General features: G+C 37.7%; 1 protein-coding gene across 2 annotated transcripts in view; it reads left to right on the plus strand.

The window, feature by feature from the left end:
- Window positions 1-25,979, plus strand: part of ANKRD50 (ankyrin repeat domain 50) — a 43,716-nt gene extending 17,737 nt beyond the window's left edge. For both annotated transcript variants that reach the window (XM_032997613.2, XM_032997614.2), the window contains exons 3-5: window positions 8,071-8,300; window positions 16,986-20,533; window positions 22,950-25,979. In XM_032997613.2, coding sequence (XP_032853504.1) covers window positions 8,071-8,300; window positions 16,986-20,530 — 3,775 coding nt within the window. In that variant the 3' untranslated portion in view covers window positions 20,531-20,533; window positions 22,950-25,979. The remainder of the gene's footprint in view (window positions 1-8,070; window positions 8,301-16,985; window positions 20,534-22,949) is intronic.
- The last annotated feature ends 651 nt before the right edge of the window (window positions 25,980-26,630 follow it).

Here is a 26,630-nt window from a genome sequence, read left to right on the forward strand (position 1 = left end):
AGGCAGTCCAACTATTACACCAAAATATTTGCTCTTAAGGTTTTTATTTTCTGAGATTTCAAGTAAATCCACCAGTAGATTCACTGGCAGTTCTTTATAGACAAAAATCACCTATATATTTGTATGAGACAGTATGAGATCTCTAATCAGTACACAGGGGTCCAACATGCTCTGTTAATGTGTGAACCATGGCACAGGTTCTACGATAAACTCTGCTTTTGTCTGGCCTGATGTCCTAGAGCTAGCTTTTGTGCTCTCCTTGTGGGACTGCAAGTCTGCTTTACAATTACAGATAAAATTCAGATTGATACAAGACATTGCAAAATCAGGTACTGAATTGCACAAGACTTGCCTCCTGTTTGTAATTCACTGCTGCTGAAAAGAGCAGACCCCCTAGATTTACATCCATGTACTATACCCAGAGCTTTTCCAATAGGTGATTTTCAGGGAGTTTTCTTCTTTTCTCCTTTCTGCCTCTTCCTTCATAAGACTGACAGTAGTTGGGTAGAACTGCTGGAGCCAGTTTGTCTTTCTGTGCAGGCTGTAAATAAATAATTTACTAGAAAGAATATATTAGAACGTAGTCCATCAGTGTGTATAATTCCAGTATTGCAGAAAGTTGTAATCAGTTGCAGTATGCTTTATCATGTTCAAAAATTACAGAACAGGTACCTCGATAACCTGATCGAATCTGTCAGTATGTACACAGGTGTGCAGACATCAAACTGGGTCACTTCACTTTCGCCATACTTTGCCATATGTTTTATTTTGCAGCTTTTTAAGTGTAGAGGTGTTATATGCTTCACAGCCTTTGTATTTCTCAAGTATTTCCACTGTTAAGGGTCCTGTGTGTATGTTTTTCAGGATGTTATTACTAGTATGAGCAGCTGAGAAATAAGTAAGAAGCAAAGGCCTGTATTGTGCATGTATATAGTGCTAAGAATTGGGGTGATTTTGTACCGAAAGCAGCTATTGGATTAGAATTCCCTTTTAATCATTAGCCAGAATGCATTATGAGACAGATGAATAAACTGTTTGCTATCAGTCATCCATAAGACATAAATGCCTTGTCATAGGACAAAGTAAAACTCACTTATCTACAAACAGTACTGCAAGTAAATCATAAAGATATTCTGGTTTTATTTTCTGTGTGAATACAGATGCTGGAAGTCTTTTTGGAAAGAAGATAATATTTCATCAGCTGAGCATCAGGAATTGTCAATTTTATCAGAAGTGAAATTTACCTGTTCCTCTTTTATTGTGACCTCTGCCCAGATGCAGTTTGGAAAACAAAAGAGAAAAATTAAGCAACTGGTATGGGTCTGTCTGCTGAAGCTTCTAATAGTCTTTAACAGCTTTATCTCCACTGGCTTCGTTCTTTTAAATGCAAATTGGAAACTGGCAGGGAGACAACCTGAATGGATTATACTCTGCTAACCAACCCCGGGATTATTAGAATATACAAATGAACATGTGTCTGTAAATTTGTGAGTCAGTGGGGAGCAAGGTGGGGTATTAACTGTCATTTGTGAGAATTTTTAAAGTACAGATGATAAAAAAATCTGGGTTTTCACATTTTGGTTTTTATTGTTATACAAAAGCTGTTACGTTTATTTCTTGTGCAGCAGAAGTAGTGAAAACCCAACTGTGTATAGATTTCTGTCCTTTGGTATCTTGCAGTGGCCTGGGCTCCCCTCTGTAATGCCTGTATAACATAATTTCTTCCCCTTTTTCTGTCATGCAGCAGCTCCAAGTCTTAACTGCCCTAGAGAGCTGCCTCCTTCCCTGTTTGTCCCCCCAGCAGTGGGCTGGGAAGGATGGAGCTTCTGCTGCACCGCATTCAGAGCTGGCAGAGGCAGCATTGAGCTTCCACATACTGGTTAGGATTTTTGTTAGATCTCTGTGTGTGATTTTTTTAGATAAAAAAATCCGACTACTACTTAAGTTGCTAGCAGAAATTTCTACAATGTTATGTAAATATAGTTGGCTTATTTTTAGTTTCACTATGTACTTCATTTTCTGTATTTTCTGATACAACAGAAATGGAGATGAGCGTCTTAAAAATTACATGGTAAACTGTTATGATATATCATGTTGGAAACCACCCATAAGAATGAGGATGCTTGTTTGCTTTTCTGAAGATTGAGACTAGTGTTTGAAGAATTGTCTATTTTGTTACACAGTAGGTTTAGGATTGTTAATCTCTTTATATGCACTTATCCATCCTATATATATACACAGGTATATTCCTCTGTTACTTTACTCTTCGATAATTCTTTAGATCAACTGTGCAAGTGAGCAATTTCCTTGTAAACTCTACAAGATATTCAGATCTCATACAGAGGACAGCACTGTTGTCTCTCTCCTGTAACGTGAACAATTTATGAAGTTCTGTGGGCAAATTTTAGCCAATAGAATAATAAATTCAGGTAGAACTCTATGTAAACTCATTTGCAGATAGCAGTTTGATCAGCTCCATCATGTTGCTAGTTCTTGCCAAGGCTATTCATCCAAGGTGTTTATGAATACATTTTTCAGTGTATGTTTACAATCATCAAGGAATTTCTTCAATTCCGAGGTATTATAATCCTCGTGGAGTTTGCAGCTATTTTCTGTTATTCCATGAGATTGCCTGCTACCATTTCTTATGACTCAAAAATAGTGGCATTAATATTAACTTAATTGTAAATATTGTATATGAACTGTCTCACTGGCAGTGAATATTGCTTTCCTTTTTGAAATACAAATAGTCTTTAGGAAAGATGTTCTGACGGAATCTCAGCAGGGAGGTGCTGGTGAACTCAGGCAGGAGAATGCCAGCTTCCTCACATTTCTCAACTCCCCAAAACAGGCAGATGAGCTGAAGTAGAGCATAAGGGCAACCTTACCTGACGGCAGTAGACATCACTTGGAGCATCTGGCACTGTTTTTAAAAATCAGTTTGGGATGTTTGCCTTCCTTTTCTTGTGCTCCTGTCCTGTAGAAGTATTTTTGACTTGCAATGCTGCCAATGGGAGATTGTTATTTCCAACCTGACAAAATTCAACTGTAAAAAAACCCCACAACCCAAACAGTGGATCCAGCCACATTCAGAGTGATAACATTGCACAGGGCCCAGACCAGAACAAGCACACAGCACAGTGTCGTTCTCTTGGTACATGAGAAAAACTTCAGCAGGCAGAGCAGGCGAGGAGGACAACATGTGCAAAGTCTGAGCATGAAGTGATTGCGTCTTGCAGTCTTGGGAGCAACAGAGGTTCTTTCTTGCTAGCCAGCCCAAAGCAACTCGTGTAACTTGTGTGTGGGCAGAAGTATATCATCCCTGACCCATCCAGCAGTGTTGGCCCGGTGTAGAAAAGCCTCTGCTCCCCGGGCTGGAGGGGCTGCCGGGCTGCAGCAGGGACCTGATCCATGGGCTGTCTGAAGCACCGTACCACTCTGACTGCATTTACACAGTTTTGGAGGCTCACCACAGGCTTGGCAAAAGTACCAGCGAAACTTAGAAGAGGACAGTGGGCTTCACTCTGTAACACGGTTGAAAACGTGATGGTTTTGGTTAGCACATGCAAAATCAGTTCTGCGTGCTAGCTTTGTGAGAGTGCAGGGTGCGTGCCCACTATCGGCATGAATCCAGAAGCTGGCTCCCTAGCTGTAGCTTGCAGGTATTGTTTCCTCTGAATAGAAATATTTGGAGGCATCTAATAGTTTAAAATGAAAAGGAATTGTTAACCCTCTCAATAACTAAGGAAGGAAGGGGGCAGGGGGAAGAGTCTAATTGAATACATAGGGATTAGAAATACATCTAATAGCTAGTGAATTTGCTCAAAGAATCTGGTGTAGAAGCATTTGCAAAAAAGCATGAGGAGAAAGCAAAGAAAGCTATGTGTGGGATATTGGTATTGTCTGCTTTTTTTATGAACTTTATTTGAAAAGAGCAGAATTTGTAAATTCCTGACACAGACCTCTGGGACCGTTCTTGGCGTCAGTAGCTGTAACTGAAAAAGTGCTAAACTACAACTGTTTGGTGAGAAGATGACTCAAAAGGCAGTTCGTTAAAGAGCTATCATACTGATGTAGAAAAACATAAGAGCTGTAGTAGTAGTTAAGCAGATTTCCAAATCAGTAATTTCTGTCATGAAATGCAAAGTATTTTATGTTTTGCTAAAAGTAACCGAGGTTGGACTCTAATAAATGGGGGTGGGGTGCGGTTGGGTTTTTTTCCTTCCTTTTTTCCTTGCTTATTTTGGCGTGCTTAGGAGATGAGTTTTACACACTTGTTCTGTGTGTTTGTCAGTAGTGAATCCTAGCAGGTAGAGAAAGGAGCCCTTTTAAGGATAAGCTACGTTCATGCTGTAGCCAGCATCAAACGATTTATGTGGGGACATAACTGAATCTCGTAGATAGCAGAGACAAACAAATATGAGGAATACATTCAGAAGAGGCTAGGAATTTATAACTTCTTTTGCTCCTAGAACCACTTATTGTTATTTGACATGTGTGTCTGCCTTTTTTTTTTTTTTAATTAACAAGTGTGTGCATTCCACTGACTTTTTTTTAGCCATTGTGGACAATGTCACTATCTTTCTACTTTGTTCTGTTGTGTCTTGGTATTTTTGTGGATCCAATCTAAAAATCTCAAGGATAATCATAAGCAGAACTTCAGCATAGCTTGTATATATTCCTTCCATATGTGGAAAATTGTGTTTGCGTGGGTTCAGTCAACGCAGTAGCAATCCTAAAGAATTTTGTGGGATGGTTCATTGTTCTGAGGACTCCTTATTTGCTAGAGAGCATGTAAAACATCCTCACTCTGCATAAATAAGTTATTATATTACATTGAATTCAATTATGTTATATGAATTCTGTCATTTAAAATACCTAATTGTGTGGTTTTCTCTAGAGATTCTGTGTTTTTACTGTCTAATTAATTTTGTTGTTTTAAATTATAAGTTCTATTTCAGAAATTTTCTGTAATGATAACCACTTTTATATCTATATTGAATGTAAAAGTTATAAAAATAAAGCCGTTATGCTTTCAGAAGGTGATCTTCTGAGAGGCGCTCTGCAAATTAAACAATCTGTACAACAATCTGTAGATGAATCACCGTTTACGGAAGTACTTCAAGACATTGCTAATTCCGTGTTGATTTATGTAATTTTCCTATGCAAGCAAGAAATTGTAGGGGAGTGGAGTGACTTCTGGCAAGTTAGCCAGTTATGTTACTTGGCATCTACTTTGAACTCAAGAGATACAAAATGGCTAGGAAGAATGGAAGTTTACCAAACCGTTTCTGAGGACACTTTAAGAGAAAGCTTCATCAATGTCTTGTCAGTGCCACACTCCTAATAATATTGCTGTAAGCTGGGAGAAGTCGTTGTGCCTTGTTTCTTATATGCATGTATATATATGTATACGCATGTAAAATTCCACTAGGAGAAATAAAGTTATGCTAAGATTCAGAAATATAAGTACTGTGAAGTGGAAAAAAATGGAGTACAGGGAGACAAGGGTGTGTGGAATAGCTTTTTATGAAGTACCATCAATACTCTAGGACTCTTCTGCCTGGAAAGGAATGGCTCAGAGGGGCGGTGGTACAAGTCAGAAGTTAACAAATGGCATGGAGAAGGCAAATATGACATAATCGCTCACCTTCCCTTCCAGTACAGAAGCTGGAGGCTATCAAATGAAACAGGGACATTCTGGCTTTTAAACTATGAACAGTAGGGGTTTTTTACATGCAGTGTGTAACTAGGCTGCAGAAGGCCTTGCTGTGGGATGCTGTGGATGGTGGAGGTTTAAATCAATTCATAGAATATTTGGACAATCCCGTAGAAGCGTGGTCAGTTAAGGGATGGTAAATGCAAAGACTGAATCCTTGTTTCAGGAAGACCCTGGAAGCACGGTTGCTGCAGGCCCTGAGAGTTCTGGGGAAAACATAGTTTAGTGCTTGCCCAGTGCTTATATTATTCCGTAGACATCTGCTTTCAACCCTGTTTGGAGCCAGAGAGAACCTTTTGATTTGACCTACTACAGCCAACTGCTACATAATACAGGAATTAAGCAGAATGATTTGGGACTCTTTCCCAGACATGACGGTTAGCTTTTCTTGGTGATATTCCAAACAGGTAAATACTGACACAAGAACGTTGTTGGATGCTCTGGAGATATTTTGTAGGCATTTCACTAGAGTCACACAGATCTTAAGTGAGATTTTAATTTAAGATACCATGACCATTTCTTCATATCTCGTAGTAACATTCATACTTAAAAAATAATTTCATATTGAGAACTGTGTGAAAAGAAAATTGATTTTGATAGAAAAAGAAATGTTGCAGGGAAAATGCCTTGGCATAAATAGCTGAGGGGCAAGACAGCATTCTGGTGTGGGAAGGGATGGAAAATGTGGTTATTTCCAACTGCGTCCTTTCATTGTGGAATTGGCATCATTTAGGAGAGTAATTTTAACCTTATGGCTACTTTAATTTCCTGTTCTGTAAATTGGTAGCTGCTTAACTTCCCAGCTTAGTTAACTGTGATTTTAGCTGTACTTCGGGCATCTTCTGAAAGAGTAACTAGCTGTGGAAGTACCAGAGAATTCTCAGTAGTCTTGTGCATCTGGAAAAAAAAAAAAAAAAAAAGGAGTGGGCGGGGGGAGTGTTAGGGATTTAAAATCTATCTAATATGGAATACTTTCAGAACACAAATATTTTGTACTGCCTTTTTATACTTTTGGGGAAATTTCTCCAATGTAATATGTTATCTCTTCTGCTCTGCTAGATTCTGCTGTTACTATCAGACATGAAAGGTGCACCACTGTTTCCATTTTGCATTTTTCTCAGTCAGAAAATAACAAGCCTTTCACTAATGGGGCTTACGAATCATTTCTGAAGTGGGTTGCGTTCTTCCACTAACAGGCAAGATTTGTCTATATTCCAATTTGAATGCTTGGTAGGTAATAATGTGTTGACCAAAGTCTTTTGAAGATGAATTTTTTCAGTAAAACAAATGCAAAAACTTACTATGGTCTTGAGTATAACAGAAAATACTTATGATGTACATATCTTCTGGACATGTGCAAATAACTAATCTACAAAAGATAGTAAACTGATAGATACATATTTTTCTCACCTTGTTTTATTTTCTGAATCTTTTTACTATAAAGTCAAAGTTTATTTGCCAAATGTATGTAAAGATAATTTAGTCAGTGAAACTTACCGGTCTAAATCATTATGCAGTTTCCCAAAACATGTAGTGTGGAAATACTGGATAGATGCATGACAGTTATGTAGTAGCTATTTAAAGATACATGTAAGTGCAATTGGATATAATTTTAAGGACTACCGTTAAGGTTGGCAAAAACGTGTGCAGAGTTGAGATTTTTTTAGCTGTGCAGCCAGGTTCACTGGTGTAGATGCTAGCATCCTGAGGATGCAGATAATCCTCTTCCAGTAATAGGAACTTGGCAACTTCAATATAAATAAAAATTAATACATAAAAATCACTACCAAATGCCTCAGTCTGCTACTAAATTAATTTGCATTTCATTTGTGAAGGTATGGCAGAAACTCTGTTCATTGTAAAACGGTTACTCATTCAGACTTGAACTCTTTGAGCTTTGATATTTCACATGAGTTTTATTTAGACTTTTGTTTCATGACCAGCTATTGTTTGCTATTAGTTTCTGATGAGCAATAGCAGCAGCTTTCGCAGAGACAACAGTAATGAAGTTCTTAATATTTAGGCCAAGTAATTTCTTCCTTCGTGAAGCAACATTTTTCCAAGTCTTCTAATCAGCCTCGAACAACTTTACATTGTTTTAAAGTATTGTTATAAATTATGAGGTCATTAAAAGTAATATTGCCTAAGCAAGAATTACATCACTGTTCAAACTACTTGTTAGTTCAGTATACCTCAGCATTTTCTGTGGTTATTATTTAAAATTCCTTACACTGTTTAAAAGATAACTTTGCATTTTAAGGTGATCATAGGTTCAACTTGAATGACTATATGATAGTCAGTGTATTGTTAAATGTATTTAAAATACAGATTTTGTTTTGTGTTCCTTACAGGTGCGTTCTGCTCCCTCTCTTGGGAATGAAGCCCCCTCAGCAGAGCCTCTTCCTGCTCATAGATTCGGTTGACGAGGGCTGTAACGTTTCTGAGGGTGAACAGACTTCTACAAGTTTATCTGGAACGATAGCAGAGCTTTTAGCAGGCCACTTTGAGTTCTTCCCTCCCTGGCTGCTCCTCCTGTGTTCTGCCCGCAAGCAAAGTAAAGCTGTTACAAAAATGTTTACAGGTGAGTACTGAGCATAGGAAGTATTTGTTACCTCTAGCTGTAACTAGCACTTATTTACAAGACCCGCAGTGGTGGTTAAACATACTGATGTGTGCTTACTTCTTAAAAATGACAGTCACAAAAATGGTAATTCTGAAAAACACATTCCAGTTTACTGAGGACTATAGAAATTTTAAAATCGCCACCTATTGTAGAGGTAAATTATGTCTTTGCAATACATCTGCAAAGAACATGGCTGCTTTGAGTTTTTCTCTTGCTTTGCTAGTTTTAATAAGCTTTGAAACAGTGTGAGTGATGTGTAAGTATGTGAGTATGTCAGCTGCATACACCCATTCCTTACAACCTCAGAAGATTTTTTTTATCTCCCTTTAAAATCTCACCCCCTATTTTCAGAAAGTGAGGAGTAATCTTTGAAAATGGAACTTGAAAGGGGAACAATATAGATGGGGATTCTTGAGGCATACTTTTGGCAAAGGTTGCATAGTAAAAAAATTCTTTACAGCTTCTTCATCCAGGCTTTACTGTGTCATGAGAACATTTCTTCACTATAATGACATTGTTACTGGAAGTTCTCTGAAATTTAATAAAGGGCAATATCTAGACTGGATTCCAGGCCTATGTATAAAGCCTGTGTGTAGTGAGAACACAATTAGGACAAAAATGTGATTATAGAACATAGACCCATAGGCTTGCTCATTTTCACAGTAGCAAAAGGTCAATGGGATAATTGCATTGTGGAATGAAGTACTGTATTAATCAGTGGCAGACATGAGGATTGGTATTTGGGAGTATGTAAGAACTAAAGGAGACTTTGGGGTAGCTTCACAGGACTCCTTTGGACATTCATATGGGAATAGTTTTGTCAAAGCTTGGCTGATCAGATACATTGTCATTGCCAAAAAAACAGACAAAACTTTCTTCAGAGCAGTTTTATTTCCTTTCCATTGAATCATATAATGTTTCAGACTAGTCCTAAAAAATCGCTGTTGTCTTCTAAGTATGTTTCCAGATGGAATTCCTGACAGGAAAAATCAGCAGAACTAATGGATATGCCTTTAAAATAAATTTAATTTGAATGAGTTAATTTCTCATTTCCACAGAGAATGACTTGATGAATGACATAAAGGAAGTTGGTTTGTTATACTATAATCCCATCTTCACTGTGGAAAAGGTACAGCAAAGAAAGAATGAATCCCAAAATAATTGGATAGAAATTGAGAAGACATTTTAGAGTCTATATGGAGGAAGTGGTGTTTTATCCACTATGAAAGAAAATTGTGACATTACAGCCAGTGTGATGGCTGCCTGCTTAATACACTGTTGGATGATTTTCCTGTTTAGAGCTAATATTCAGGCTTGGGAAAGCTGTAGTGAGGATGTGAGGAGCATGACTGAAGCTTCTGTTAGCTTCAGATACATGATAATGTTGATTTCTTTTCTGGTTCTAGCCCAAAAAGGATAGATGGTCATTAACACTTCTACTGGGGCAAGGTCTTCTCCTTCTTTGTGGTATTTGAATGTTTACTTTTAGCCAAGCCAGTTTATAAAGCTGTTTCATTAGTGGGCAGGCAGAATTCAAGCTCAACAATAAGTATTTTTGCAATTGTGACTGAAGAAATAAATGGTGTATAACATGCGCTGCACTCTGGGACACTATTGTACTGAATTTCTGATACTTCCAATTTCCCAGAAAATGTTTGCAACCATAATGATAATATAATCACTGTACATTTTCTTCAAATGTGTTTCTTAAATTTGGAACCAAAAAAAAAAAAAAACCCAAAAAAAAAACAACAAACCAGTCTCGCTGTAACTTAGTAAAATAGATTGGAATCCTTTTAGGTTTATTTTAGGAAAACATATCCCATCTGTGTTTTTTTCTGCTAAAAATTTTAGAGTACAATACAAAATATACATTTACTAGTATCAATTAGTTTACAGTCAGTTTATATCCATTTTCACTTGAAATTTTCATGCAGTGAAAACTTTCTCCAGTTACCTCCTGAAAGGAGAGCTAAACCTGTTTGTCACAGTGTTATCAATGAGTGGGATCAGGATTGCTGCAGTGGCCTGGTCCTGATGGTGCTCTTTTTTTGAGTGTCCAGTACAAATAAGCATTCTGCAAGCACCTCCCTCACCAAAAATAGTGATGATGTGGAGGAGAGAGTTGAATCTTTCTCATCCACTGTCACCTTGCCACTGCCAGTGGTGAATACATCATCCCTACCACTCTAAGAATGAGAAAAGGAGGAGGGGTGTTTATTCTGGTTCTCTTTGTTTCTTCACTTTTGTTGGTGACTTATGAAAGTTGAATAGTTGTGCCTTCATATGCTGCATCTTGTGTTCTGGGCCCTTCTGCATTCCCAGATTCTGTAGTAGTAGCACACTGTGCTACAGATTTTTCCCCTTACTCAGATTCTCAGCTTTCATTAATTAAAAAAAAAAAAAAGTTTTGCCTCTTGTGGCTGCAGAGACAACCTCAAAAATATGAACCAAATGTAAAATGCTGCCTGCATGAGTCTGTGGTCACCCTCCACAGTGAACAAAAGCCAGCCAACTGAGTAACAAAGGGGAACAGATAATGCATGTCCTCCTGCCTTCTCTTGCATGTGCACTGTCACCAACTGCCACATCATTCCTGTTTGGTTTTCCTTACAGACTTTTTCCCTAGATTTAACAATTCTCTGTCTTGCACCCATAATTATCCACATTATCTCCCACATCATCATTTGTTCTTATTTGGCTACAAGTATGGACAGTAAAGCAGCTGCATTAAACATAGTCGTTCCAGTCTTTGTATTATAATGTTAGAAAAAGTTTCCTTGTATTTCTAAATAACTGAAAAAGCCCTCTAACTTGAAAGTGTCACAGATCATACATTTATTTTTTTATGCTTCAGCTATTTAGCTTATAAAAACGCTTTTTCTAAAATGAGACTAAATCTTGAAAGCATAGGAGTTGTTCTTTCAAAACTAAATTCCTCTTTTAAAGATCCATCATATTAGTTTAAAAACTTCAGGCATTTTAAAATCGGGCAATTTTATTTAGATAAGTTTGAGTGAAAAGCAGTTAATTTCTCATTAACAGCATAAAAGTAAATAGACAAAAATGCATATGTACAAATGCTCTACTTATTGGTTTAAAGAATCTTTTTTTAATAGGCCTTTACTTAATTTCTTCTTTTTTGCTGCACACACAAATATCTGTGGCATCTGGCTTGATTATACCCCTCAATTAAACACTGACATTCTTCATCCAAAGAATTCCTTCTCATGTGTGAGGCATGAGTGCACCGGTGTGGTACAACCCATGCAGATGTCACATCTCGGGGAGCTGCAGTTTCCATGAAGTTCATGTTAGATACCAGAAAGATACTGGAAACTACAGTAAAAAGAATCATAAGTGGATGTAAAAGGGTTCAGTTTAGCCTCAACGGCAGTTTAAACTCCATTCACCCACTTATCTGTAGGCAAAAGCAGACAATCTATCATTCGTTTTTCACTCTCTCTTTTATATGTCATTCAGTTCCAGACAGCCAGATATTATTAAGAGCTGATATTTATCCAAACTTATTCTGGATTAGAAACTTTGGAGCATAAGCCTGTCTCAAATTTCTGCTGTTTGCTGGTTCTGGTCTGAATAGATACGGAGGGTTGTTTTTCTTGTAGGCTTTCCCAAAATTAGAAAATAAGCAAAAATGTGAAAACTGTAGCGAAATATATTACAACCTACCTTCTCTGCACTCAGAAAACTCATACTGTTTGGTAATTGAAGCTGCTCAGGTAGTTGTGTTGCTGAATCCCCAAATCAAATCAGTTCCCTGATTTGGAACTGAACCTTTTCTCATTAGCTGTCATTCCAGAAAGTAAATGGCATGAGAGCACATCAGGAGAGATTGCCTCAAAAAAGAAAATCTAAGTTGGCCTTTAATTTTTCATTGTAGGTTGGAATTTGAGTGGTTTCATGTTACTTTGAAGTTCTATGGGAGTTGGGTTTTTCACTATAAAAGATAATTTTTATATATTTATGTAGTTGTAAAATTTACTTCTACAGTGTTAAAGCTTTGGAAAAGTATTTGTTGTTTTGGTTTTTTGGAAAAAAAAAAAATCTTTAGAAGGCATGGGAAATAAACTGGGAGCTTTTAATTACTGTTTCGTTTCTTATTATTGCTTTATTCCGATTGCCAGTTTGAAACCATGATGCTAGGGAATTTCATATTTCCTAGTAAAAATTTGTGTATGAATTTTGAACTTATTTGCTTTGTAATTAAAGAGGGAAGACTAAATTGTTTTAAATGGACTGTTACCTGTAAATCTAACTGAATAAATATCTCTGCAGTGACACAGACCAGTGTGAGCAGCAGTTTTCAGCTTTAATGTCTCTTAACATCTGGGGTAGATGCAGTGAAATTTGTAATTCATAGTATACTGCAAATGCACCAAGAGCTAAGTGTGCTGCTTGAGTTTTCAGGTGCATTTTACTCTGTTGGATGTGTTACTCTTTTTGAGCAGGTGTGCATAAATGGCCATAGAAGGAACCTAATTTGATATATGCCTAGATCAGCAGTGTACGTTATTAATGCCAAAACACTGCCATATTTTTAATAATTTAGATTACTTAAAAGTTAACAATTCAGTTAAATATATTAAAATGTATTTAAAACTTCTGTAATTTACTTATGTAAATGTATTTAAAGATATGAAAGTAGAAGGATATTTTAAAGTAATTACTGGAAACTGTAGTTAATAGCTTATTTTTTATTATTAAAGTTTGAAAAGTTTGACATACTGTAAAACTATTTATATAGCAAAGATACTACTTTTTTTTTTTTTTTTTTCCTCCTTTGAATGACCCTAGGTCTTGCCAAGAAATACATTTGGAACTGATTTGTTTACAGAACTGCCAGGAATTTAATAAATCAGGAAAATCCATATTGGAGCTCCCATTGGGTTAAAAGTGATTGTATGAAAAATTTTAACAATGCAAAAAGCAGGGTCGTGGGACTGCAATATCTGTGTATTGCACTCCTGTTTTGCTGAGCTTAAGTAGTTCATGGGAATGCATCTGAAACAAAATGAGCTTTCTCTTAATGTTTTGGTGCTTCTTGTCCATGAAAATGAGTTATTGTATCTGGTAGGGTTGAAAAGCAAGTTTGCAGGATCTTTGTTTGGAAATGTAAAATGACCTCATTTAGATAGATGTTTGGGAAAAAAAAACACAGCTTTGTTTTCCTCCTTCAAGCTAGCAATGAGAATTTGAGATTTAAAAAGAGAAAAAATAGTTCTATCTATAAGGCCTTTTTTGAATTATTTGCTTCTTATAGAATAGCATGGTGCAGTGTTTAAAATTAACAACCTATTTCTGTTTGAAAGTCTGTTACAATGGCAGTTTGTTAATGCCAGCCCCTAGAGAGCATATTGCCCCTGGGATGTGTGATCTGTACGAGTGTAGCATGCTTCTTGCTTTACAAACTTGTCTTCAGATAGGGTATACAGGATCTCATTAACAAAGAATATTTGGAAATATTGCAAAAGGAAAGAAACCATTTTTAGCTTCTGCCAACATACAGCCAATCAAGTTGTTTAAATTATTGACTTCTGGAATATTCTCTGCTCTGAAATATTCTGAAGTTTATTTGTTTGGCTGAAGTGCTTAGACATTTGGTATGTCTCAGATAAGTACAAAGTAGGGCAATATATTTTAACCCTAATATGGAACAAAGTAGTCATACAGCCTTATTTAGAGAGAACAAAACCACCTAGCCAAACACACAAACCCTTCCTTTTTTACTTTTTTTAGCGAGCTTGGGGGTTTTGTCACACCCAACATGGTTTTGGTCACTTTCCTACCCATTTTGGGTAAGCAAGATGAACATTGATATTCAAAGAACATTTCAAGTTAAACAAAGTGTTTTGCTTTTGAAGCACACATACAGGGACTGAGACTCTTAAACAGTTATCACTCTGCAAGCTTTCCTCCGAAGGCTGGGAGTCAGGGGAGGTGAAGTGTAGTCATTAATCAGGCAACACTGAACATTAGCTGAAAACTCAGGATTGCTGTCATGTGAGTCAAACAGGGGTTTTCTCATCGGGGGAGAAATGGAGTCAATGACTGTAAAAAACTGAAAAAACATTTGAGTCATTTAAAAATAAAAATAACTTGCATATGCAGTTACATATTGGAAGGAAGGATGTGGGCATGGGAATAATGTGAGAGACTGAGGGTGTTGTGAGCAGAGTCACTTATGACTAATCACATTGAGAAGGAATTTGCAGAGTTCTGTACCTGTTCTCATTCAGGCAAGTGACAGGTACAAATCTGTACTGAGAGAAGCAGAGAGGTTCAAAGAAGTGGGAGGTGAGTGAATGCAGTGGTTGCATTTGCTTCGAATTGAGCAAAACAGAGCTGTTCCCTGCACACACGAGACAACCAAAAGGACACTTGTGTCTGGTTACAGCTCTCTCTATGCATACAACTGTGAATGCGTGAACCAAGCAGTGCCCTCGTTTTAATGCCTCTGTTTTTACTTCTGTATCTTCTGAAGGATCATAACTTAGAAACAGCCTTTCACTTGAAGTGGAAGCTTTGGATTTGCAGAATCTCAGGGCACTGGCTGTTCTTACTCAGCAAAGTTTTTTATGTGCTGATATGCAAGAATTAAGGGCTTTACAAAATTACATACATAATATTTTAGTCAAATACATAGTAAATCGATGAGGTATGCCATTCTGCAGGTCAGGTTAGGACATTACTGGGAAGTTTTGGCAAATGACTGTGGATAAAGATGGTTCTGTTTCTTTTGAGAGAAAAAAAAAAAAAAGCCACTGTGGAATGGGGAAAGATACCCCCAAAATAATAATTTTCTGCCTCTTGGCCTTCTCATTCAAAAATCTTCAAGTAGACAATCTTATGAGTGTGGTCTTAGCCTGAGAAGTGACTGTGCAAAAGTGTCCTATCCAGTGATTTTATTTGGAGGAGAGGCATCATTTTGTTTTAGGTCTTCTGTTGATTTAGTCCTGTTAGATCTGTAATGCTACAACAATTAATAAGGGAAGCAGAAATATTTTAGTAATACTGCCGTAGTTTGCCTCTCAGTTCTAATCTGTTGTGTTTGTCCAGTGCTCATGTAGACTAAATAATTAACAGAGTGAGCTTGATATGACATTCAGAGCCTCTGCTGAAGACACTTGGGAACAGAAAACACAGCTCTGTTATCAGGCTGAATGTTCAGTTAGAACAAGCTCACAGACTGAACAGTTGATCCACAGAATTTTTAAATACAATAAAAACAGATCTGAAAGTAACATTCTTCAGAGTCTCAAAATTATTTGTTCTGTGGAGACAAGGCCAAAATCACATTGAATGCACTGCTCTATGGTTGCTTTTCCATCAGGATAATTTGGAGGTTAGTAACTGCTTTGATTTGAAAAGCAAAGTTGGAGGTTTTTTTTTTTTATGACTAGTTAAGCTGACTGTAAGGAAATACGTGCAATCTGCTACACTGGAAGGGGAGATTACAGCCCGTCCCTGGAGAAATGAGGTACAGTTCTGGCCTAAAACACAGTAGTTGTATGTGGTTTTCCCATAGCTTCAGGAAAAGTAGTGTTCAGACAACATAATGTGTCATTAATCAAAGCGGGTAGGTCTTCATCAAATGCTTAACTTGTCACTACTAAAGCAAATGTTTTAAACAACAGAGATAGTTTGCAGTCCATACAACTATATCTTCATTCTGCCTTATTCTTGAGAGCCTTACAGCCACCGAGATTGTGCTAGGTACTTCTGTGCACATGCTGCCAAGAATAGTGAACTTTGCCTGGGGGGAGTGGGGGGTGTGCGTGTGCACATGTAGGGAGGAGATGTACACAGTATGCATGTATGAAATAATTTCCCTTTTTCCTCTAAAGAGTAAACAGGTTGGAAAAACAATGAGATCATATGACTATGAGAAAACCTCTTTCCTTATACAATGAAATACCTACCAAAGAACCAGGGTGTTTGTCTAAAACTCAGTCCTTTCTTGAAAAAAAGTGGGTAATTTTCAGTGCACAGAAGTGTAAAAATATTAAAAACTATTTTTGAGTGTCTCTCCTATATCATAAAAGCTTTTAAAAGAAACTAAAGTGATCAAGTTAATGATTTATGTGTTTCATCATGCATATGCACAGTGTATGAATAACCTCTTCTGTAATTATAGTCATATAATAGTTGTCTTAATCTGAATAGCTGAAAATTATTCGGAATTGTTAACCACATGGTAGAAGGGATTATTCCTTTAATTTAATAATACTTAATAATCTCATTTTGGTTGCAGTTCTTGTGGTTTTGCATAGATGTTTAGTATTGTCCAAGGTAGACACACAATGCCCAATTCAAAGTGATTTTTAAAATCATCTTCGTTAGTAGCATGTATTTCTTCGTATAATAGATGATGATAAAAATGTGCTTATTTTCAAACTTCTCTGCTATTATTATCAATTTACATTCACTATGTGCACATACAGAATATATTATTATGGGTATTCCCTACCCAGAAATATCTGTCTGGTTTGTTTTTGTTTTCTGGTGGGGTTTTTTGGTTGGGTTTTTTTTTTTGGTTGTTTTGTTTTACTTTTTTCTCTTTTTTAACATTGAGTTAAGTCAAACTAGATCAGAAATAATAATAACTTTCTTCCCTTTTAACAGGTTTCCGAAAAATAAGTCTGGATGATCTACGAAAGGCTTACATTGTGAAAGATGTGCAACAATATATTCTGCATCGTTTAGATCAGGAAGAAGCACTGAGACAACATCTCACAAAAGAAACTGCAGAAATGCTGAATCAGCTTCACATCAAAAGCAGCGGTTGCTTTTTATATCTTGAACGTGTCCTAGATGGAGTTGTGGAGAACTTCATTATGTTACGAGAGATCCGTGATATTCCAGGAACATTAAATGGCCTATACCTTTGGCTCTGCCAGAGACTTTTTGTGAGAAAACAATTTGCAAAAGTCCAGCCTATTCTTAATGTAATTCTTGCAGCCTGTAGGCCGTTAACCACAACGGAATTGTATCATGCAGTGTGGACCAAAAATATGACGCTGACGATGGAAGACTTCCAACGCAAATTGGATGTCCTGTCAAAAGTCCTTATTGATGGACTCGGAAATACAAAAATCTTGTTTCATTACAGTTTTGCAGAGTGGTTGCTAGATGTAAAGCACTGCACGCAGAAATATTTGTGTAATGCAGCAGAGGGGCACAGAATGCTGGCAATGAGTTACACTTGCCGAGCAAAGGATCTAACACCATTAGAAGCTCAAGAATTTGCATTGCATCTAATTAATTCAAATTTACAGTTAGAGACTTCAGAGCTGGCTTTATGGATGATATGGAATGGCACACCTGTCAAAGACTCCCTGTCAACCTTAATCCCTAAAGAACAAGAAGTATTACAGCTGCTGGTAAAAGCTGGTGCTCATGTCAACAGTGAAGATGACCGCACATCTTGCATTGTTCGGCAGGCCCTGGAGAGAGAAGATTCCATTCGCACTTTGTTAGACAACGGAGCGTCGGTAAACCAGTGCGATTCCAATGGGAGAACGCTCTTGGCCAACGCCGCGTACAGCGGCAACCTCGATGTCGTTAACTTACTGGTTTCAAGGGGAGCAGATTTAGAGATAGAAGATACTCATGGGCAAACAGCACTTACCTTAGCTGCTCGGCAGGGACATACCAAGGTTGTAAACTGCTTGATCGGATGTGGGGCTAATGTTAATCACACTGATCATGACGGCTGGACAGCACTGCGATCTGCAGCGTGGGGCGGGCACACGGAGGTGGTTTCTGCGCTCCTTTACGCTGGAGTCAAAGTGGACTGTGCAGATGCTGATAGTCGAACAGCGCTGAGAGCAGCAGCTTGGGGAGGACACGAAGATATTGTGCTGAATCTGCTTCAACATGGTGCTGAAGTTAATAAGGCTGATAATGAGGGCAGAACAGCTTTGATTGCAGCCGCGTACATGGGGCATAAAGAGATTGTAGAGCACCTGCTGGATCATGGTGCAGAGGTAAACCACGAGGATGTGGATGGAAGGACTGCTCTGTCTGTTGCTGCGCTTTGTGTACCAGCCAGTAAGGGACATGCCTCAGTGGTTAGTCTTCTAATTGACCGTGGTGCTGAAGTTGACCATTGTGACAAAGACGGCATGACTCCACTGCTGGTAGCTGCTTATGAAGGACATGTAGATGTTGTTGATCTACTTCTAGAAGGAGGAGCTGATGTTGATCACACAGACAACAATGGCCGTACACCACTTCTGGCAGCAGCCTCCATGGGCCACGCTTCAGTTGTAAATACTCTCTTATTTTGGGGTGCAGCTGTTGACAGCATTGACAGTGAAGGGAGAACAGTTCTGAGCATAGCCTCTGCACAAGGCAATGTTGAAGTAGTAAGGACTCTGCTGGACAGGGGTCTAGATGAAAACCATAGAGATGATGCAGGCTGGACGCCTTTGCATATGGCAGCTTTTGAAGGTCATAGGTTGATATGTGAAGCTCTTATAGAACAAGGTGCTAGAACAAATGAAATTGATAACGATGGACGTATACCTTTCATATTAGCTGCACAAGAAGGCCACTATGATTGTGTGCAGATATTACTGGAAAATAAATCCAATATTGATCAGAGAGGCTATGATGGGAGAAATGCTCTCCGGGTTGCTGCTTTAGAAGGTCACAGAGATATAGTTGAACTACTGCTCAGCCATGGAGCAGATGTAAACTACAAAGATGCTGATGGCCGGCCAACACTTTATATCTTAGCATTAGAAAACCAGCTTACAATGGCTGAGTATTTTTTAGAAAATGGTGCAAACGTAGAAGCAAGTGATGCCGAAGGCAGAACAGCACTCCATGTTTCCTGCTGGCAGGGCCATTTGGAGATGGTACAGGTGCTGATAACATACCATGCTGATGTGAATGCTGCAGATAATGAGAAGAGATCTGCTTTGCAGTCTGCTGCATGGCAAGGTCATGTGAAGGTAGTGCAGCTTCTCATTGAGCATGGAGCTCTGGTTGACCATACATGTAATCAAGGTGCTACTGGACTCTGCATTGCAGCCCAAGAAGGGCACATTGACGTTGTCCAGATATTACTGGAGCACGGTGCTGATCCAAATCATGCTGACCAGTTCGGGCGCACTGCTATGCGTGTTGCGGCTAAAAACGGACACTCTCAGATTATTAAATTACTGGAAAAATACGGTGCGTCTACTCTGAACGGTTGCACACCATCTCCAGTCCACACAATGGAGCAAAAACCCTTACAGTCAGTCTCCTCTAAAATGCAGTCATTAACAATGAAGTCAAATAGTTCAGGGAGTACTGGTGGAGATATGCAGCCTAGTATGCGTGGCTTATCTAATGGGCCTGCTCATGCCTTCAGTTCTCCTTCAGAGTCGCCTGATTCTACGGTTGACCGTCAGAAGTCATCTTTATCAAATAATTCCCTGAAAAGTTCCAAAAATTCTTCTCTCCGTACCACGTCGTCAACCGCGACTGCTCAGACCGTGCCCATTGATAGTTTCCACAGCCTGACGTTCACAGAGCAAATACAGCAGCATTCCCTGCCACGCAGCAGAAGTAGGCAGTCTATTGTTTCTCCTTCTTCTACCACTCACTCCTTAAGTCAAAATCATAATTCACCAAGTAGTGAATTTGAATGGAGCCAAGTAAAACCTAGTTTGAAATCAACTAAAGCTAACAAAGGGGGGAAAACGGACAACTCCAGCAAATCTGGGTCAGCTGGAAAAAAAATAAAACAAAGTAATTCCTCCCAGCCAAAAGTGTTAGAGTATGAAATGACTCAGTTTGATAAACGAGTACCTATTGCCAAATCTGGGACGAGTGTGCCACTTAAATCAATGTCAGCAGAACCACAGTGCAAAATTTTGGTCCCACCAGCTCAGCAAGAAGTCGGTCGATCTCAGCAACAGTTCCTAATTCACCAACAGAGTGGAGAGCAGAAGAAGAGAAATGGAATTATGACAAATCCAAATTACCATCTTCAGAGCAATCAGGTTTTTCTCGGTAGGGTTTCTGTCCCACGAACAGTGCAGGAAAGAGGTCATCAGGAAGTTCTGGAAGGCTATCCCCCTGCAGAGACAGAACTCAGCCTTAAGCAAGCCTTAAAACTTCAGATTGAAGGTAGTGACCCAAGTTTCAACTACAAGAAGGAAACACCATTATAAAAGGTAACCTATCCAGTCACAAAGGAAGCAAATGCATGTATTTCATTATGTGCAATTTAAATACACTAGAATTACATTTCATTGCCATTTATCGTCATAATTACTTTCTTAATGAAAGCCATGAATGTTAAAATCTTAACCTGGCAAGTATTTGTTTTGCTGTTGTTTAAAAGCATCATCCGTAGAAGAATTGGATCACCATCATATTTTTTGTTGAATTCAAATTGCTCAGATCATACCCCACTGTCTGATACGTGACTGAATAAAACAGCAAGTTTCATGTAGCATTGATTTGGAATTTTCTTTTCAAACATACAGGCAGCTGGGAATTTTAATATATGATATTTTCAGATACAGTAATTATTTCATTACTTACATAAATACTTTTTGGGAAGCTTCTGAAGATTCTTGTAAGTTACAGGCAACCACTTTAGTGAATTTGTATTTTAAATGTGAAATCTCACTGGCATCATTATCTACAAAGTAAGAAGTTAAATACTAAAGCTTTGATTTCACATTTCTGTTACTGTGAAGGTAACCGTCCTATAAAAGAAATGGTGTTCTTTAGAGCAAGATTGGAACCTATGTTATGGTACCAATTTTATGACCATTCTGCAGTTCTTAATCAGTGGAGTTCATTTAGATTTCTCACCTTCTCTCCCATACTGAATTTTAAGCTGAAAAAGGAATTTTATGTAACTTTTTCAGACCTGAATTGTCAGTGTCTCTTTTAGCTAAAATAGAACTATTTTTTTTCTTCTTCCTGATGAGGTTCATCTTTTTTAGGTATTGAAAATGTGTTAATTTTTCTATTTGAATTTCAAAGAAGCACATTCTTTATGAAACGTATGCATCTCTTACTGATTTGCTTATTTTTGAAAGCATTATTTTTTGTTTGTGTGCTGCATTTTTGGCAGATCAGACTGCTGCTCTTTAGAACAAGAATGTTTTTGCTAGCTGACTCGATTCCGCTGCAAGTCATCAAAGACTGCGTGTTTCTAGAACAATTGCATGTGGTACAGAATCCACAAATGGGAAGTTTTCAGCTGTCAAAAACACATAGAGAGGATTTTTCCTGCAATGTCCTGGAAATGGATTTCACTTTAATGGAATACATCGCTCTAGGTGGAGCTGAGGTCTCCTGTGGATTGCAGAGCATTAGAATATGGTGCAGGACTCTTAAGATGTTTCCTTGGGGTTGGTATTTTGGTTAAATTAAAATATTTGAAACAATACAGTGTTTCAAAAAGCTATATAATAGTGGCTGCACATTCGTAAAATGCAAATACTAGCAAAGGTTCATGTGAGCTGTGGGGCAGGCAGAAGTGAAGAGGCAGGACAACAGGAGCAGGCATAGGGAGGAATAAGCAGGTGAGAGGGAATGGGCCCTAAATCATCGTAAAAGTCAAAAGGACTTTAGATTCTCATAGTTCTACATCATGTCCAAACAGGATTTAAATTTGTTTGTAATTTTTTTCCTGCCTCCATAGAAAATATTATGTCTAATTAAGAACTGTATTTCCTAACTCCTATGTACCTGTGCCAGATGTTCATTGATTGCTTTCGTGTTACACTTTATTATAAATAAATTGTATGGTTCTGACCTAGGATGTATTGATTTGACCTGAGCTGTCACCAAAAGACTAGTTTTGATGAATTTTCCATCTTTGTTCATTTTAAAATATAAACAAAGCATGTAAAAAAATTTGAACATTCCACATACAATTTTAAAACTCAAATTGGGCTTTGCTTCTTTGTTCATTTAAAAATATAAACAAAGCATGTAAAAAAATTTGAACATTCCACATACAATTTTAAAACTCAAATTGGGCTTTGCTTTATCTGGCACAAATAGTGCTTTATTGAAAATTCAGGAGTTTTCTCTGCGAGGTACTTAGTTATGCAAATGGCTAAGTATATGAAGTGGTGGATAGCTAAATGGTTCCTTTTGCTTTTTCTCTAACAATTTTTCATAGCTTCATTTTAAATATGGAAGTTTAAAACAATTTTGTGTGGATTATGTGTTGCTTGGCGCAGGCTATAATTTACCTCCTCTTCTGCCAAGTCTTGAGCACAAAAACAGTAATTTCCCTGACCAGTGAATAAATTAGTCACCTGTGGAGAATCACATCTGAAATACTGTAGCGGAGCACCTGAGGAACAGCTTTCCTTCCCTGGCTGCCGCCTCTGAGCTCTGCTGGGGAAGCTTTCCTGCTGCGAGGACCTCGTAGCTGCTGTGGATGCCGGAGAGCACAGGGAATCAATCATGGGATTGGAGTTAGGCAGGAAATACTTTTCATCATCGGCATGTTGGTGTGTGCTTTTAACTTTAATTAGAAATGATACAGCTCTTTTTCTGGCAACTCTGTTCGTGTTACAGAGTATTTCAAAACTTAATGTTTTTATTTTGTACTTTTAGGCCAATTCCATGATGCTATGAACAGAAGCGCTTCTGCTCCGAATGATTTATCAGCTGGCTGGGATGAAAGCATACAATGCTTGTTTAGTCCACCTAGAAATTCAAGAATGTGATTACTACAATACAGTTACCTTAATTACTGTAACGTGCCTACATTTTCAGGCTGCCTTCTCAGTATAACCCTCTGTGCTTCAAAAATTTATTTTGTGTACTTTGTATTTAATACACAGAATGAGCACTTTTTCTAATTGCAGAAAGATATATGCTGTATTTCCCTGACAACAGCTGAAAATGGTAAGAACAAGGAATTCTGATTTCGTATTCCAGAACGCTTGGTAAAGGTGCATGTGCCACAGTGAACTGTGAATGGAAAGGCAGTGCTTTTTGTATTTATTTTCCTGTGGCTAAAGAAAATAAGCAAACAGTTTGTCACATTTGCATTGTTGTAATGTATGGTCAGTTCCCTGTGTAATTCAAAAAGTTCTCTCCAGAAATACAAGTCTTGTAACAGTATTTTATAAATACTGTACTTGTGTGTTCTGTCTGTGTAATAGCTGTTCAGTGGTAGCAAAGGAGTTGGACTGCAAGCATCTTTGGGATTTTCAGGAGGCAAAATCCACTATCTGGTACTACAGCACCAAATCTGGATGGCAGACTGTGACCACTGAAAGCAATAGGCAAATTTGCTCTTGGACACTTGATCTTAAATAGCCTCCGTTATTGTTATGGTAATGAGGTAACTGAATATGGGTATGTTTTAGGTGCTAAAGTAAAAGGTCTGATCCTGCTTTTATGTATATCTTTATATGTTAGAAACAGCTCTTTCTTTTTTCCAAGGTAAAAGACTGTATTGAGAATGTCAGTAAAAAGAACCATGGAAATTACAGATGCTTCGTTAATGAGGCTGAGAGAATGAATATACAGTGAGAGTAACAGTGGAGAAGCAAACAGTTAGTCATACCGTTGTCTGGGGAGTACAGAGATTACTGAGTTAGCCCTGTCCGGAGACAATAACTCGTTAAAGCACAAACTTGTATGAATGCAGTTACTGATTCAGATGGATTAGGCAGAGCCAGTGTGAGTATCTCTGTACCTGGAGCATGGGTAATGGGCAGTCTGGATAGTCCATCTGCAGATAACCAAAAGCTGGTTGCCCACTCTTACAGCAGAAGAATTTTACTTATATGAAAGAGAGCAAAATCAAGGCCATTGTTGTGAAAGTGAACTGTAAGAATTTTTCCTTTGAATGTGCACATCTTATACTTGCACAGCTCTGAGTGATGAAATGAAAGAAGTGGGTTATTTTCTCCTACAAATGCAAGCTATATTCGACTATTCACCATTACACGGCCTTGCTCTTTAGAAAATAAGCCTATTTTTGTATGTGAGTTTTTCTTCTAAAGGCTTGAGTTTCATCTTTTTCATACTCTAATTCTGATCATTCCACAAATAAGATGATAGAAAGCTGAGGGTATTTTTCATAGAAGATTAATTAGATGTATGGCTATCCTTAAACTTCAATAAATGGCCCCTGGATATATATGTAGTGCATATTCTGAGGCACCAAAGGGCTCCATGTCTTGTATGATTAACAGTCATCAGAACTGTTTTGTTTTTTTGGTTTTTTTTTTAGTATCTTGCACCTCCATTCTTATTTGCTTGCTATTAAATGTAAAAACAATCTTTTATAGTCAGGCATTCAGCACATAGTAAAATTAGATGTTAAAAGTTGACACACGGCAATATTGATTATTCTGAATGTTTCACGTATTGAATTTCTTGTCCCCGTGGGACAATTATGAAATAAACATAACAGGAGTCTGGCAGAATGGCCTTAAGAGGGTTAGTGACTCAGTAAAGAGAAAGTACCAAAATGTTCTCAGCAAACTTGTTCTGAACCTCATGTATAGTACATTTGCAATACTGTGCAAGAATACACCTTTTTTTAGTTACTAGATGTACGTTTTGTTCTGTAGAAAGGGGTCCCTGAATGCTGACATTTTTCTACTGACCTTGACTGTCATTGGGATTATATTTATTTAATTTTATTGTGTTGTTATTAATTGCACCTTGTGGACAGAGAACGTAAAAATATGGCCAGTTTCACAAGGGGCCACAACTTATAGATAGCCTGATGGTTTTTGTGTGAATAATATTTACGTTTGAAACAATTGCTGGGGGAATCTTATATCCAACTCGGAAGAAAGTAAACCTGTTGAAAATGTTTTCAGAATGACAATTCTTACAGATTTTGAGTATCACTATGGAACAGAGCATGAATTGCTTTAGAACATCTTTCTCAGAAGGTCTATGTAATTCCACGTTGCTGTTGTGTGTGATTTTTTTTAAATATAATTTGTGAGGGTTTTGCATACAAAGAAAAGTTGCTGTTCCCCCCTGTTGTTTGCTCTGTTCTGCTCTTTCACATCTGTACAGTCAAGCGGAGGTGAATGGAGTTGGGTAGCTGTGACTCGGCAAGGTTTCTTCTGGCAACGTAACAGTTCTCACAACCTAAAAAACCCAAATAAAACATGAATCTTGTTTCTCTACATCCCATTTCACTGGTCCTTCCGAGGTCATCTCCACAAGACATCTAAAATTGTTGTTGGGAGAGCTAGGGAAAAAGACTGTTTTGTGGACACAGATATCAATACCATATGCATGTGGAAAAACTCTTCAGAAGAGAAATGCATTAAGAGATACAGAGGCACAATTGATGCATTTTTGTTGTCTTCTCTGTGATCAGTATTGAAAACATTACCATTTACTATTTAAAAATGAAAAGTTATTTTCCCTCATCAGTTACTCTGCTATGCAAATGTCTGTTATGCTTAATATTCCCCATCTGAACTCCTCAGTTAACTTGGTTTGCAGATAGACTGTTTTTCCTGGAGTGGGTTGTAAATAGCCTTTAATGTACATTGAATGAATTTCACATTGTAAAATTTTTATTTTATTCCTTGTATTATATTAAGCGAAAATCCCTGTGTATATGAAAGTGCATAATAAATATATTTGCTTTTCAGCAGACATCTAACTGTTTTAATTTTACTACCTCATTTCCTGGGACATCCCAGGAAAAGGTTATTAAATTTGATTAACATTTGTGTAGTACTTAATGAAACACGATGTATGTGTGCAGTAGGCAGTCTAGGCTAGCAAAACTCAGACCCCAACATTAATTCCTATGAACCTGCTTATCACTCAACTGACCTTTTTCACATTAATGCGAGTCAACCCTAAGCATTTGCAAGAGAAAATTCACTGCATTTTTTTTTTGTTTAAAATAACCACTATATACCATATATATACCAGGAGGGCCAATAAATTCAATATTTCAGTTGCTGTAAGTTCTTTACCACTTCAGATGGTATTTATTAATTATCTCTTTGATCAGTGTTTCTCTGTAGTATTTTCAGTTTAAGTAAAGACTCGCTTGCTGATGGTGGCTACTCATTTTTCTCGAACTTGTTATTAAAAAAGTAGAACAGAGAAGTTTTCAGTCTTTGCAATAATTCCATTTGCCCCTGTGATTTTTGTCTCGCTTCTCCTTTAGATTATAAATCCATTGTGGTTTCTCTGCAGAGAGTTGAGTGTGAAGGAGGAGTTTGACTGTGCCTTCTGCAAATGATGGTTCAGGTTTACCTCCGTGTATTCTGGTTCACACTGTTCCAGCTGTTG

Source organism: Tyto alba, unplaced genomic scaffold (assembly GCF_018691265.1).
Source record: "Tyto alba isolate M040663 unplaced genomic scaffold, T.alba_DEE_v4.0 Super-Scaffold_23, whole genome shotgun sequence".
In the NCBI taxonomy this organism is placed as follows: Eukaryota; Metazoa; Chordata; class Aves; order Strigiformes; family Tytonidae; genus Tyto; species Tyto alba.